This window comes from Phocoena phocoena, chromosome 1 (assembly GCF_963924675.1).
Source record: "Phocoena phocoena chromosome 1, mPhoPho1.1, whole genome shotgun sequence".
In the NCBI taxonomy this organism is placed as follows: Eukaryota; Metazoa; Chordata; class Mammalia; order Artiodactyla; family Phocoenidae; genus Phocoena; species Phocoena phocoena.
This window is the reverse complement of record NC_089219.1, coordinates 38,272,531-38,287,344: the sequence shown is the minus strand read 5'-3', so window position 1 is coordinate 38,287,344 and position 14,814 is coordinate 38,272,531. Positions and strand designations below refer to the sequence as shown.

The window sequence follows — 14,814 nt, the reverse complement described above, 5'->3', positions numbered from 1 at the left end:
ACGCACTGGGCCGGGCGGAGCGGGAGGAGCACCCGATTCCCTTGGGCGCCCTCGGAAGCTCGAGCGTAGCAGCGGTTCGGCGCCCCCGTCCGGCCCGACCTCTGCCCTGCGCGCCCGAGAGCCCCAACTCCCGGAAGATGCAGTCCAGCCGGAGCCCCTGCGGGTAATAGGACGGAGAGCAGCGATAGGCTGAGCTCCCGGACCTGTTTAATCCCCGCAAACAGTTTAGCAGCATCTTCCTTGGAGAACCTTGGGTTGGGCGGTGCATCACAGGGCACCCACCTCTCCCCTGCGTGGGGCTTTGGGGTGCCAGGCAGAGATGGGCACAGGATGTTCCTCTCAGGGAGCCCACCTGCTGCCCCCTCTCCTCCCCCACCGTGGGACCCGGTGTCTCCTTCCGTGGACTCTTCTTCATGGCCAGAATACCCGTCACTTGTCCTTTTGCTCAGCCACCTCCCACAGACTGACCTTCCCAGGGTCACTCATTTCCAGTCCTGGGCCCTCCTGGATTTCACACTCAGGAAACAGAAAGAACTGCTTCTGTCTGGGGACCTGACACTCTTCATTAGTGGGGTGGGTGGATTATATATACACACACATAATATTATCTAGGCCTTTCTCACAGGACTTTATGTGCTTTATTTCATTTGTCCTCCCAACAGACCTATGAGGAAAGCATTTTTATTATCCTCATTTACAGATAAGGTAACTGAGGACAAGAGGGGTTAAATGACTTCTGTGGGTCACAGAGGTGGCTGAGTGGGGATTCAAACTCAGGTCCGATCCTAAACCATTGCTCTTAACCATCAAGCAGTACTACCATTACTGCCCCTGGAAGTGAGGCTTTGTGGGATGGGATGTGGGAAAGTGCTCTGTGGCTGGAAAACTCTGTCTGCTGAAACACTGCTGTCCATCCAGTTCTGTCTTTACCTCTTTGAACCCGTGCCTTTTCCCGTAAAAGGATGAATGCCTACCTCGCAAGATTGTTAGGAGGAGTCTGTGAGATCCTTGCTGTGAGCCAGGGAAACTGAAGGAGGTACCAGATCTTCAATCAGGCCTTATGGAGCTCAAGGTCTGGTTGAGAAGGAAAAAACATGCATAGACCAAGAAACAAAAGACATGCTTTGGTGGAAATGCAGAGATCATGTGGCATGAATCCAAAAAGCCTTGGATGCTGGGCCCTTAGGCTGAATAGCCCTTGGGAAAGCCAGATGGTTTAAAGTTTGCCTCTGGAGCTGGAGTGTCTGGTAACCCACCCTTGTTGTGTGACTGTGCCCCAGTTTCCTTACCTGTAAAATGAGGATAATAGTACCCCCGCCCCCGGGCCAATTCTCTAGTACTATTGTAAGAATGAGCTAACACATGAAATGCAGCCAGAACTGGGACTAGCCTATAGAAAGCAATCCATGCATGTTAGTCAGTATATTATTGTTGTTGTTATTATTAGAGACCTACAGAGAGGGGTTTTCTGACCTGAGAAGCCCAAGCTCAGGAACCAGACTCCCTGAGTTCAAATCCTAACTTTGCCACTTACTGTGTAACCTTCGGTAAATCACTTTAACCTCTTGTGCCTCAGTTTCCTTATCTGCAAAATAGGAGATAATCATAGTGACTGCTTCATAGAACTGTGAAGATTACATGAGTTAATTCAAGGGAAGTTAATTCAAAAGAGTCAATTCAGCTAATTAAATGAGGTTAGAACAGCACCTGGTCCATTGTAAGAGCTCAATAAACATTGACTCATTATTTTAAACAGAGATGTGACACAAATGTTTTGGAAAGGCAATGTGGAGGAGGACGGGGAGAGGAAAGCTGGAGGCAGAGACCGTGGAATGGAAGAGCAGGCGGATGTGGGGTTCCAGTGGGGCTGGGGTTTCCAGGGCTCCACCTGTGTTACCAGAAAAGCATCTGTAATTCAACACCACACCATTCCTCGAGACAAAACAGCACTTGCCTGCCCTCAGGTGGTGTGTGTAAACTAGAGTTACTTGCATTTCCAGTCGCTCAAGCAGGCCCTGGTGGGTTTCCTGAGCAGTATCAGGGTTCTCCCCCACTAGCTGGTGACCTTGAGCAAGTCATCCTTATGTATCCTCAGCTGTCAAGTGGGAAGACAGGTAAATACCTTGCCAAGTTCAGTTGGAGGTGGGGGCAGGGCAGAAGGGATGAGGGGTAGAGCTTGCAGAAGGGGAGGAAGCTTCTCAGATTCCAGAGGGTTTGAACCCTGTCTTTGTTCTGGGGGTGAGAAGAGGGAGTGTGCCCCTGTTCTCAGTAACTGCCCTGCTTTGTTTTCTTTCACTTCTGTGAGCCTTTCCTCAATACAGAAGGGGAGGGCAGGAGCAGGGCACAGCCTGGCTCCAAGGAACTCACAGTTCCACAAGTGACATAGGATACCACACTCAGAAGCACTACCTGTGGGGCATTTTATAATTTCAAAGCACTGACAGGTCTTTGACCTCAGCTGACTGAGCTCCCCAACCACCTCAGAGGCCCCCTACTCTTACACTCTCCCCCGAGGGAGGGGAGAGTTTGTCTCCTATGGCAAACGATTCCAATACCACAGCTTTCTCTGTCTCCGCTCTTTGCAAAGAGCTCCTCCCTTCAGAAGGGAGCTATTTCCCCACCCCCTGTAAATCTGGGCTGAACTTTGACTTGCTTTAACGATCAGAATGCAGTGCACGGGATGTTGTGTTAGTTCTGAGCCTAAGCTGCAAGAGAATTGTTTTCTTTCTCTCTCCTGGAACCCTGCCACTGCCATGAGAAGAAGTCCAAGCTAGCCTTCCTGAGGATGAGGCCATGTGGAGTAGAACCTCAGCCAGTTGTCCCTGCTCAGGCCCTTACACAGGTGAGAGCCCAGCCAAGATGAGCAGAGCCACTTGAATGCAGATACATGAGTGAACCTAGCCAACCAACAGACTCAGAATAATAAATCGTTGTTTAAATCACTAATTTGGGGGTTGGTTTATTACAAAGCAATAGCTAATTGACATACCTCCCAATCCCCATGGCCCAGATGAATAACTGAGGCCCCCAGACAACCAGGGACTTGCTTAATACTCCATAGTGAGTGGGGGCCCACTGTGAGTCAGACCTGGATCTTTGAGACTCACTGCTACCTCTGTAACAGGGATACACACACCTAGACTTTAGAACTGTTATTAAAAGTTCCTGGGCTTCCCTAGTGGCGCAGTGGTTAAGAATCCGCCTGCCAATGCAGGGGACACGGGTTCGAGCCCTAGCCTGGGAAGATCCTGCATGCCATGGAGCAACTAAGCCCGAGCGCCACAACTACTGAACCCACGTGCCACAACTAGTGAAGCCTGTGCGCCTAGAGCCTGTGCTCCGCAGCAAGAGAAGCCACGACAATGAGAAGCCCGCACACCGCAACGAAGAGTAGCCCCCGCTCGCCGCAACTAGAGAAAGCCTGGGCGCAGCAACGAAGACCCAACACAGCCAAAAATTTTTAAAAACAAATTAAAAAAAGAATTTAAAAAAATTTCTTGTATTAAAAAAAAAGAAAGTTCCTAGTCATTAGCCTGGAAACACACCAACCACATCTCACCCTTAATCTGTTTTCCTCAACCTGTTTTAACCCATGTCATCCTTTGGATATACACAAAATGTTTTATTTGAAACTGTGGGGTAAGTTTCTTCACCATTCTGCCCCTGAGTTTCCTCATCTGTTAAATGGAGGTATTGTACTACCTCACTGGTTATTGAGAATTAAATGAGTTAATTTTAGTACAGTATTTAGAACAGTGCCTGACATATAGCAAGGGCTATATAAAATAATAGAATAAAATAATGTGACTAAAAATGAGCCATAGCAATAGCAATTTTATTAGGGAAACATTTTTATTTTGATCCTGAGAGCTACATATTTTTCACTTGGCTCTGGTGACATCAATATGAGTATTGAGTCAGCTTGTATGCCATAACCTTTGTATCCAAGACGGTGAGGAAGAAAACATCTCGTGGGTGGCAAACCAGTTTTTGAAAACCAGACATGCAGAAAATCACATGCCCCCCTTCTCAAGAAGCATCAGTAGGAAATCATTATATATTTACCTCGTACTTCACAGAGGGTATATTCTTGGTAGGTTGTGTATAAATCAAATCTTAACATAAATCTATCTTATTTAAAGAACTCATCTGGGGAACCATTCTGCAAAGTGAGGATGGCTTTTGTAAAACCAGTATACCTTTGAGGGACATTCAGAATTTTGACTAGAGGTAGACAGAACTTCTTCGTGTCTAAAACAAATCTACCCTCCCAAGGTTCCCTCAGGTGACTCTGGTCCTTCTCTCTTGGGCTGCCTGCTACTGAATCCTGATACATCCCAAAGAGGCCTCTTGCCCTTGGCTCTCTAGGACTGGAATTTTTGCAATTCCTGACTCTACCAAGGTGAATCCCTTTGAAACCAGAAGGTGTGGGGCCATTGTCCTCAGTGACTCTGATGTCACTATGCTGACAGTCTAGATATTCAGCTACCAAGCTCTCTGGCTTCTGCTCAAGCTGGCGACAACCTGCTTACAACTTCCTTCACAAACAGGGTCATCTAAGAGAGACAGAGCCCACAGTTCTAGCGGATGCCCTCATCTGGTTCTGTAAGTTGGGTGAACACACGGGTAGGGTTCAAACTCAGTATCTAACGACTCTGGCAGACTGTCAGAATGAGCACATGTACAAAGGAAGGTCCTAACTCATTTCTCGGCCTTCCTCAAACACTTTAGGTCCCAGTATTATTCTGTGCCTTTGAACACACTTCCCTTGGCCTCTAATGTCCGATGTTCCTCCAAAATCTTCACCCCAACCCTGCAACACACACTGCCTGGTAAACTTCTATTGATCCTTCAAGACCCAATTCAGAGGCCTCAGGTTCCAGATGGCAGATGATGCACATGTATTTTGCAGATAAAGCATTTACCTTCTTCATTAAAATAACAGAAGAACATATTTTTAAAAGAATAACAACAACAAAAAGAATAACAGAGGCATTATTGGTAAACAAACCAACCCCCAAAAAAGTAAGATTCTTAGAAGATAGAAAGCAGGTGATATCAAATTGAAGGAAAAGGAGAAGCAGTCTAAGACACCAGAGGGAGCCAGGGTCTTCCCCAAGAAAGGCCTGGGGAAGGTCCAAGCAGGAATGGGCAGTGAGGACAGTCTTGGGAATATACAGAGTACTGTTTTGGAACTGCTCTGACTTTGGGGCTGTTCCCTGCCGCCTTCAATAAATAAAATAACAGTCCAGGTTCGAGTCTGATGAAATACTCTCTAAATGAAGTGCCCCAGTTTGGGAAGGGCAACCACTAAGGGAATCAGGGCTTGCGAGGAACAGAACAAAGAGGAACTGTATGACTCTGGTCCCCTAGAACAGACAAGGAAGGGAAAAAAGAGAAAGGGACAGCGACATTGTAGGAGTCCCAGCCTACCTGCCCACTTCTTGGTCACATTCCATCTCCTGACCAGTCAACACTCTTGAGTCAGGGGAAAAGCCTCCTGGGAGGTAAGACCAACACAACTCAAGAAGGCATACCACCAGCCACCTTTCTTGACTAATAGTTTGTTCATTCATCCATTTATCCCATCAGGTGCAGAGGGATTGAATTCATCATACCCCTCAGTTCACAGGACATTATCATCATTAATCCATCCAAGCCCCTCTCATATATTATCTGAGTTTTGTTTGTTTGTTTTTGGTTTTTTTTTGCGGTACGCGGGCCTCTCACTGTTGTGGCCTCTCCCGTTGCGGAGCACAGGCTCCGGACGCGCAGGCTCAGCGGCCATGGCTCACGGGCCCAGCCGCTCCGCGGTATGTGGGATCTTCCCGGACCGGGGCACGAACCCGTGTCCCCTGCATCGGCAGGCGGACTCTCAACCACTGCACCACCAGGGAAGCCCTATCTGTTTATTTTTTATCTTTGCTCCCCAATCTTATCCTCCCTCCACCCATAAGCAACTCATAATTTGTTTAAGCCTATCTTTTTGTTTGTATATGATCTTTTAAAATGTGTTGTTTTCTATGCATATGTCTTATAGCTTTGAGATATAACGGGTGCACAATAAGCTGCACATATTTAAAGTATACAGTACCATGAGTTTCTTACATATGTATATACATGTAAAATCATTACCACCATCAAGACATCTATCATCCCCAAAAGTTTCCTCATGGTCCTGTGTAATCTAGCCTTCCCTAGGCAACCACTGATCTGCTGTCACTATAGATTGGTTTGCATCTGATATTTTCTATTCTATTCTCTTTTGTTAAAAATATACATAAAATAGATAAGCAACAAGGATTTACTGTATAGTACAGGAAACTATATTCAATATCTTGTAATAACCTATAATGAAAAATAATCAAAAAAAGTATTATGTACATATATGTGTGTATATATATATATATCTGAATCACTTTGCTGTATACGTGAAACTAACACAAGATCGTAAATCAACTATACTTTGATTTAAAAAAAAAATCAATAAGAAAAAAAATAAGGAGCTGATCCATGCCCGCTGGATAGGTCAAAAGAGACCAAGGTAGGGACTTCCCTGGCGGTCCAGTAGTTAGGACTCCATGGTTTCACTGCTGAGGCCCCGGGTTCAATCCCTGGTGGGGGAACTAAGTTCCCGCAAGCCTCGCAGCCAAAAAAAAAAAAAAAAAGGAGAAAAGAGAGAGAGACCAAGTTACACTTCAGTAACAACACAAACTCTCAGAGGCTGAACATGGCAGTTATTTTTCACTCTCGCCCCATGTCTAATGCAGGTCCACAGGGGGTTCTGCTCAACAAAGTCACTTGGGCACTCAGGCTGATGTAAGTTCCATCTCAACATATGTTTCCATGGTCACTGTAGTGGGAATGACATGGCAAACCTGATGTTCACTCTCAACGCTTCCATCCAGAAATGTGGAAGAAAGACACCACTTCTACTAATATTTCATAAAGCAAGTCACAAAGCCATGCCCAACTACAGAGGCAGTGGGGAAGGCAACTCTTCTGAGGAAGAGGAGTAACCTTTCCTTCAGGAAGAGAACTAACTAGCTATCTCTGAAAAATCCTAATGCCTACCATACGCACAAAATTGATTCCATGACCACGAATGAATTATGGTTGTGAACCACAGTCCAGAAAGCACTAGTTTAAAGGTTTTCTATTGATCTGCAATCTGGCTCACTACAACTTTCTTCTACTGACCCCAGCTCTACTGACTCTGGAGACACTCAAAACACACCTGCACCCCCTGCCTCAGAACAGTCCTATTTAGATACAGGCATCTCTCATTCTCTCTCTCTCTCCTCTCTCTCTCATTCTCTCTCTCTCTCTTTCAGCAACAGAGACATCAGCGGTTTAATGGATAGAGGGAGCTTACATGTCTGTGCAAGGTCCTGGAGCGAAACCCCTCTGTAGCGGGGTTGGACTTGGCGGGGCCAGACTTGGTGGCAGTCTTCACTCCCAGGGGTAGGTGTAGGTTACCAGTTATAGGGGGAATTGATGTTAGGTTGGCTTATTGGTTACCAGGGAAACCAGCAGAAGGGCACACCTCTCACTACCCGTATGATAAGCGATCACAGTGGCTAAAGTTAGAACAATCATTAGCTGGGGCCTGGGGCAAGCATGTAGGAAGGTCAGTCAGGTGAGTAGGGTGCAGGTGAAGCAGGCACTGGTTGAGCAGGGAATGTACAGAGAGCAAGAGAACAGCTGTCTCCTGGCTTAATGCTCCCAGTTCTTCTTCCCAGGATGGAACTTTCAGTTTCCTCTCCATCCTGGTCACCCTCCCAGGTACACCTGACTTTGCCAGTGTGCCTCCTAGTGGGTCACCTCAAACTTCAGTCTGAACAGCAGGGAATTCAACAGCGCCCTTTACTCAGACAGGGGAGGGCTGAGGAAGCTTAAGTATTGGACTGACCTTCAGAAGCATTTTCTGTTGAATCAGTTATTTAACTTCCTCATTCAGCAAATACTATTGATAACCATACTCCCAGCGGGAGGCCCATGGAAATCTGATCAGGTCACTTTCCAGCTTAAAACTCCTGCACTGGCTTCCAATTACTCCAAGTACTCACTCCTTCAGAGCCTGCCAGCCCTGATGCGGTTGACTTCCGCCTGTTCTCTGACCTCATATTTCACAAGCATCCCCTTCTCTCTGTACTGCAACATACTAGACCTCTTTCAGGGCCCGGAGTCTATCTCTCCAGCCTCAGGAGCTTCAGTCACACAGCCTGTTACCTCTGCTGGAGGACAGCCCTCACACACACACACCCTCCTCCTCTGCCTCACTAATCTATCGCCTCCTCATTCCCAGGTCTGTCTGAACACGTCTTCCTCCAGGCTACGTTAGGTCTCCCAGGTATACGCACTGTACACTTCTCTCAGTACTTTGCTCACCTGTAACTTAGTTGCAATTCATCTGTAATTTCTTATCTTTCTTGCCCACTAGATTGTACATCCCTTGAGAACAAAGACCTTGTCCATTCTGATCACCCCTCTCTCTAGTATCTTGGATGAGGCCTAGCACATATGAGATACTCAAGTCTCTACTCATGCCTTTTATGTACCAAACACATTGGTGCTGGGGGGTTAGAGATGCAAGATACTAGCTTCCTGCCCCAAATAATTCTCAGTTTGGGGATGGGGTGAGGAGAGAAAGCACACAAGGGAAGTGTTATATTCATAATATATACAGAGGGCTGGGGAAGCACAGAAAAGGGAACAACGCAGTCTGCTTTAGAAAATCAGAGAAAGCTTCCTGGAGGCGGTGGAAATCTGGGCTAGCACGAACAGAGAGAAAAGGGCATTTAGACAGAGAAAACAATGTGTCATGATACAGAGGCACCAGGGGACAGGTTATGCTTGGGATACACAAAGAACTTGTGAGAGAAGGGAGCATTGGGGGATAGCAGAGATAGAATCAACAACCAGGGGCCAGGGCAGTTTGGACTTGATCCTGCAGGCAATGCAGAGAGAACAAAGGATTGTAAGCAGGTAAATGACAGTCAGATTTAGGTTTTCCACACGTGTCAATTATTTGTTGCTGTGTAACAAACCACCCCCAAAACTCAGCGCTTTAAAAACAACCATTTTATTTACTCATGATTCTGGGAATCAGCAAGCTAAGCTAGTCTTGACTGGAGTCACTCATGCAGTTTGGGTCATTTAACCACTTAATTGAGGTTAGAAGGTCTTAGCTTGGTGTCCATCACATGTCTCCAGCAGCTAGCCTAGGCTTCTTCACATGGCAGTAGAAAAGTTCCAAGGTGAGAGTGAAAGCTGCAAGGCCTCTTGAGGCCTAAGCTTAGAATTTACACAACATTCATTCCACCAAATTTAACTGGTCAAAGCAAATCATACAGTCAGCCCAGATTCAAGGGGTGAGGAAAGAGACACTGTGTCTTGGTGAAGGAAGTAGCAAAGCCATAATGCATTGGGGCAGGATGTGAAGTTTAAAATTTATAATACCAAGTATTAGCAAGGATGTGAAGCAAAGTACTCTATCTTTAGATTGAATCTCCATGATCTGTGCGGAGAATCTTGGCTGTGGGAGAGCTCAGATCTTTTTATGCTACTCTGGCCATGTAGTCAGGCCACACACATGTAATTAGTTAGGCCAGCTGTAAACCATCAGCAAAGAAAGTGACCTTGGGAGTCAGGGGAGCTTCAGAGTTAAATAGCACATTAGAAATACCAATGCCCTTACCTCGGCCAAGAGTGAAAAAACAGATATCCAGATAAAGACACAGCCTTTGCAAGCCAGCTGTAAATCAACTCCCTCTTCCATAATGTGAAATTCTAGAATAGGCAAAACTGTAGTGACAGAAAGCAGATTAGTGATTACCTGGGACCAGGATTGGGAGAAGGGGATTAAGTGCAAAGGAGCACAAGGAAACTTTTTAGAAGATGGAATTATTTTCTATATTTTGATGGTGATGATGGCTATACTACTATAATGAATTATCAAAATTCATTTAAATGGTACATTTAAAATGATAAATTATATCATATGTAAATAACAACAAAAAAGAATAAAGTTTTATTTTTAAAGGACATCATGCTACATCTAATCTTTGGGACTAAACTTTTCATTTAATATATTTTTGCCAAGAATCATTCATATTGTTATGTGTTATTGTAGCTCATTTTTTGACACCTGTATAGTATTCCATTGTGTGAATATTCCATTTTATTTGTCCACTCTCATGGGCATTTGGGTTTGCTTTTGTGACCAGGGCTACTATGAACATTCTTTTTTTTTAAATTTTTTTTTCATTTTTTAAAATTAATTTATTTTTGGCTGTGTTGGGTCTTTGCTGCTGCACACGGGCTTTCTCTAGTTGCAGCACCCTTCATTGCAGTGCGCGGGCTTCTCATTGCGGTGGCTTCTCTTGTTGCGGAGCATGGGCTCTAGGCACGTGGGCTTCAGTAGTTGTAGCACGTGGGCTCAGTAGCCGTGGCTCACAGGCTCTAGAGCACAGGAGCCACTGGAGCCACTAGACCTCTTCCCAGCCACATTTGGGAAGCAGTGCTGTTGACAGCAGGAGGAATGGCTGGAATTATTCAGCTCAAGAGAGCTTTCTCAAAGTAAGTAAGCAGATTATTATGCACTGGCTTAACATTTTAGTTACTTGTTCCTTAAATTAGATCATGGGACATATGGAGAAACTTGGTAGGCTTGTTTAAGCCCTTCGGCTGCTCAAGACTTATCATGCAGAACTCACCTCAAGTGTGAGACGGGCTCTGTAACCAGAGGCCTGTAACCAGGCTGAGGTCCTGTGCTTTGGGTACCTGGGTACAAAAGGAACTAACACTACTTGGACTGACATGAGGCCCCCCAACTACAGTCCCAGCTCCATGTAGCTTCAACAATTTTATTGGCTAAATGCTTCTTCCCAAGTTTACAGCTTAAAGAGTGGCCCTGCTCACTGGTTCCTCCTCCTAAGCCCCTAATGGGGCAGGAACCTTTAGCACAGGCTCAGAGATGGGGAGTAGGAGCTGGAAGTGGGGTGTAATAAGTGAGTTAGAAATGTGCTGATGCTCCACAACTGGACAGCAGGACAGAAAAACTCTTACTTCCTATTGCTGAAAACTGTCTACAGAAAGACATGAATGGGATGGAGATAGGCCAGAGTGCATCTCTGCCACTGGTCTCCACAAGAGTACACCCTTTGTCTTCTTACAACAGGACTTCAGGAACAGGGTGATGCTACGTCATTCTACACATTTTGCAAAAGTACATAGGCCCAAAATTGGCCATGAGGTTTGGGATTACCAGCTCCCCAACTTGGCAGGATGGGAAGAAAGAAAATGTGTCCATGAAAAGCTTTCGGAAGTGAGTCAGGTCTTCCACATGAACCTTGATGTCGTACTGATTGGCCAGGAGCTCGATGGTGCCTTGCACCACATACTCATTCTGTAAGTGTGAGAGTGAGCAGGTGGAATAGACAACATGGCCTCCTGGTTTGGTGGCAAGGAGTCCAGCCCTGTAACCAGAAAGAGAAAGTACCAGTGACTAGTGAGCTTCCCAGAAGTAGAAGCGCATCAGAAGAAGCTGGAAGGATAGGGGAGTGTATTGTGGGATGGGTAGCTGTGTTAGCCTCTGAAGTGCCTTCCACACTGACACCACCTGAAAGTTGTTCTCAAAGCTGAGAGCAACCCAACCTTACTCCATGGGCTCTCCTCCAAAAGTCCTTTTGAAATGGTCCCCTGATCTTTGACTCTGGTTGTAAACCAAACCCTGATGCTGCCCATGGACTGAGTCCCTACCCCAGCTCTACAGAGCCTTAACCTCAGTAATTATTTTTCAAAATTGTGCTACTCACTGACATGGGGACTAGCATAGAGGTAAAAGTGAATCTGTGCAGCCCATCCTGCTATGCATGTCCTACCACACAGTCTTTTCTTTTCTTTTTGAATTTTATTTATTTTTTATACAGAAGGTTCTTATTAGTTATCTATTTTATACATATTAGCGTATACATGTCAATCCCAGTCTCCCAATTCATCCCATCACCACCACCACCCTCCCCGTCACTTTCCCCACTTGGTGTCCATACGTTTGTTCTCTACACCTGTGTCTCTATTTCTGCCTTGCAAACCAGTTCACCTGTGCCATTTTTCTAGATTCCACACATATGAGTTAATATACGCATATATTGTTTTTCTCTTTCTGACTTACTTCACTCTGTATGACAGTCTCTAGGTCCATCTATGTCTCTACAAATGACCCAATTTTGATCCTTTTTATGGCTAATACTCCATTGTATATATATGTATCACATCTTCTTTATCCATTCATCTGTCAGCATTTAGGTTGCTTCCATGACCTGGCTATTGTAAATAGTGCTGCAATGAACACTGGGGTGCATGTGTCTTTTTGAATTATGGTTTTCTCTGGGTATATGCCCAGAAGTGGGATTGCTGGGGCATACGGTAATTCTATTTTTAGTTTTTTAATGAACATCCATACTGTTCTCCATAGTGTCTGTATCAGTTTACATTCCCACCAACAGTGCAAGAAGGTTCCCTTTTCTCCACATCCTCTCCAGCATTTGCTGTTTGTAGATTTTCTAACAATGCCCATTCTGACCGGTGTGAGGTGATACCTCACTGTAGTTTTGATTTGCATTTCTCTAATAATTAGTGATGTGGAGCAGCTTTTCATGTGTCTCTTGGCCATCTGTATGTCTTCTTTGAAGAAATTTCTATTTAGGTCTTCTGCCCATTTTTTGATTAGGTTGTTTTTTTAACATTGAACTGCATGAGCTGTTTATATATTTTGGAGATTAATCCTTTGTCTGTTGATTCATTTGCAAATATTTTCTCCCATTCTGAGGGCTGTCTTTTCGTTTTGTTTATAGTTTCCTTTGCTGTGCAAAAGCTTTTAAGTTTCATTAGGTCCCATTTGTTTATTTTTGGTTTTATTTTCATTACTCTAGGAGGTGGGTCAAAAAGATCTTGCTGTGATTTATGTCAAAGAGTGTTCTTCCTATGTTTCCCTCTAAGAGTTTTATAGTGTTTGGCCTTACACTTAAGTCTTTAATTGATTTTGAGTTTATTTTTGTGTATGGTATTAGGGAGTGTTCTAATTTCATTCTTTTACATGTAGCTGTCCAGTTTTCCCAGCACCACTTATTGAAGACACTGTCTTTTCTCCATTGTATATCCTTGCCTCCTTTGTCATAGATTAGTTGACCACAGGTGCGTGGGTTTATCTCTGGGCTTTCTATACTATTCCATTGATCTATATTTCTGCTTTTATGCCAGTACCATATTCTCTTGATTACTGTAGCTTTGTAGTATAGTCTGGAGTCAGGGAGTCTGGTTCCTCCAGCTCCGCTTTTTTCCCTCAAGAAAAAAGATTGCTTTGGGGGCTTCCCTGGTGGCGCAGTGGTTGAGGGGCCGCCTGCCGATGCGGGGGACGCGGGTTCGTGCCCCGGTCCGGGAAGATCCCACATGCCGCGGGGCGGCTGGGCCCGTGAGCCGTGGCCGCTGAGCCTGCGCGTCCGGAGCCTGTGCTCCGCAATGGGAGAGGCCGCAGCGGTGAGAGGCCCGCGTACTGCCAAAAAAAAAAAAAAAAAAAAAAGATTGCTTTGGCTATTCAGGGTCTTTTGTGTCTCCATACAAATTTTAAGATTTTTTTGTTCTAGTTCTGTAAAAAATGCCATTGGTAATTTGATAGGGATTGCATTGAATCTGTAGATTGCTTTCGGTAGTATAGTCATTTTCACAATATTGACTCTTCCAATCCAAGAACATGGTGTATCTCTCCCTGTGTCATCTTTGGTTTCTTTCATCAGTGTCTTATAGTTTTCTGAGTACAGGTCTTTTACCTCCTTAGGTAGGTTTATTCCTAGGTATTTTATTCTTTTTGTTGCAATGGTGAATGGGATTGTCTCCTTAATTTCTCCTTCTGATCTTTCGTTGTTAGTGTATAGGAATGCAAGAGATTTCTGTGCATGAATTTTGTATCCTGCAACTTTACCAAATTCATTGATTAGCTCTAGTAGTTTTCTGGTGACATCTTTAGGATGATCTATGTAAAGTATCATGTCATCTGCAGTGACAGTTTTACTTCTTCTTTTCCAATTTGTATTCCTTTATTTCTTTTTCTTCTCTGATTGCTGTGGCTAGGACTTCCAAAACTATGTTGAATAATAGTGGTGAGAGTGGACATCCTTGTCTTATTCCTGATCTTAGTGGAAAGGCTTTCAGTTTTTCACCATTGAGAATGATGTTTGCTGTGGGTTTGTGGTACATGGCCTTTATTATGTTGAAGAAGGTTCCCTCTATGCCCACTTTCTGGACAGTTTTTATCACAAATGGGTGTTGAATTTTGTCAAAAGCTTTATCTGCATCTATGGAGATGATCATATGGTTTTACTTCTTCAATTTGTTAATATAGTGTATCACATTGATCGATTTGCATATATTGAAGAATCCTTGCATCCCTGGGATAATCCCACTTGATCATGGTGTATGATCCTTTTAATGTGTTGTTGGATTCTGTTTGCTAGTATTTTTTTGAGGATTTTTGCATCTATATTCATCAGTGATATTGGTCTGTAATTTTCTTTTTTTGTAATATCTTTGTCTGGTTTTGGTATCAGGGTAATTGTGGCCTTGTAGAATGAGTTTGGGAGTGTTCCTTCCTCTGCAATTTTTTGGAAGACTTTGAGAAGGATAGCTGTTAGCTCTTCTCTAAATGTTTGATAGAATTCACCTGTGAAGCCATCTGGTCCTGGACTTTTGTTTTTTGTTTTTTTTTAAATTAATTTATTTTATTTTATTTATTTTTTTGGCTGCATTGGGTCTTCA

At 44.4% G+C, this 14,814-nt stretch overlaps 1 protein-coding gene across 4 annotated transcripts in view; it reads right to left on the bottom strand.

The window, feature by feature from the left end:
• Window positions 1-10,833: 10,833 nt before the first annotated feature.
• Window positions 10,834-14,814, bottom strand: part of NSUN4 (NOP2/Sun RNA methyltransferase 4) — a 34,374-nt gene continuing 30,393 nt past the window's right edge. For 2 of the 4 annotated variants that reach the window (XM_065883120.1, XM_065883112.1), the window contains exon 6: window positions 11,204-11,480. In XM_065883120.1, the coding sequence (XP_065739192.1) occupies window positions 11,204-11,480 (277 nt within the window). Of the gene's footprint in view, window positions 11,481-14,814 lie in introns of all 4 variants that reach the window. The other 2 variants (XM_065883107.1, XM_065883128.1) reach the window with 2 other exon arrangements.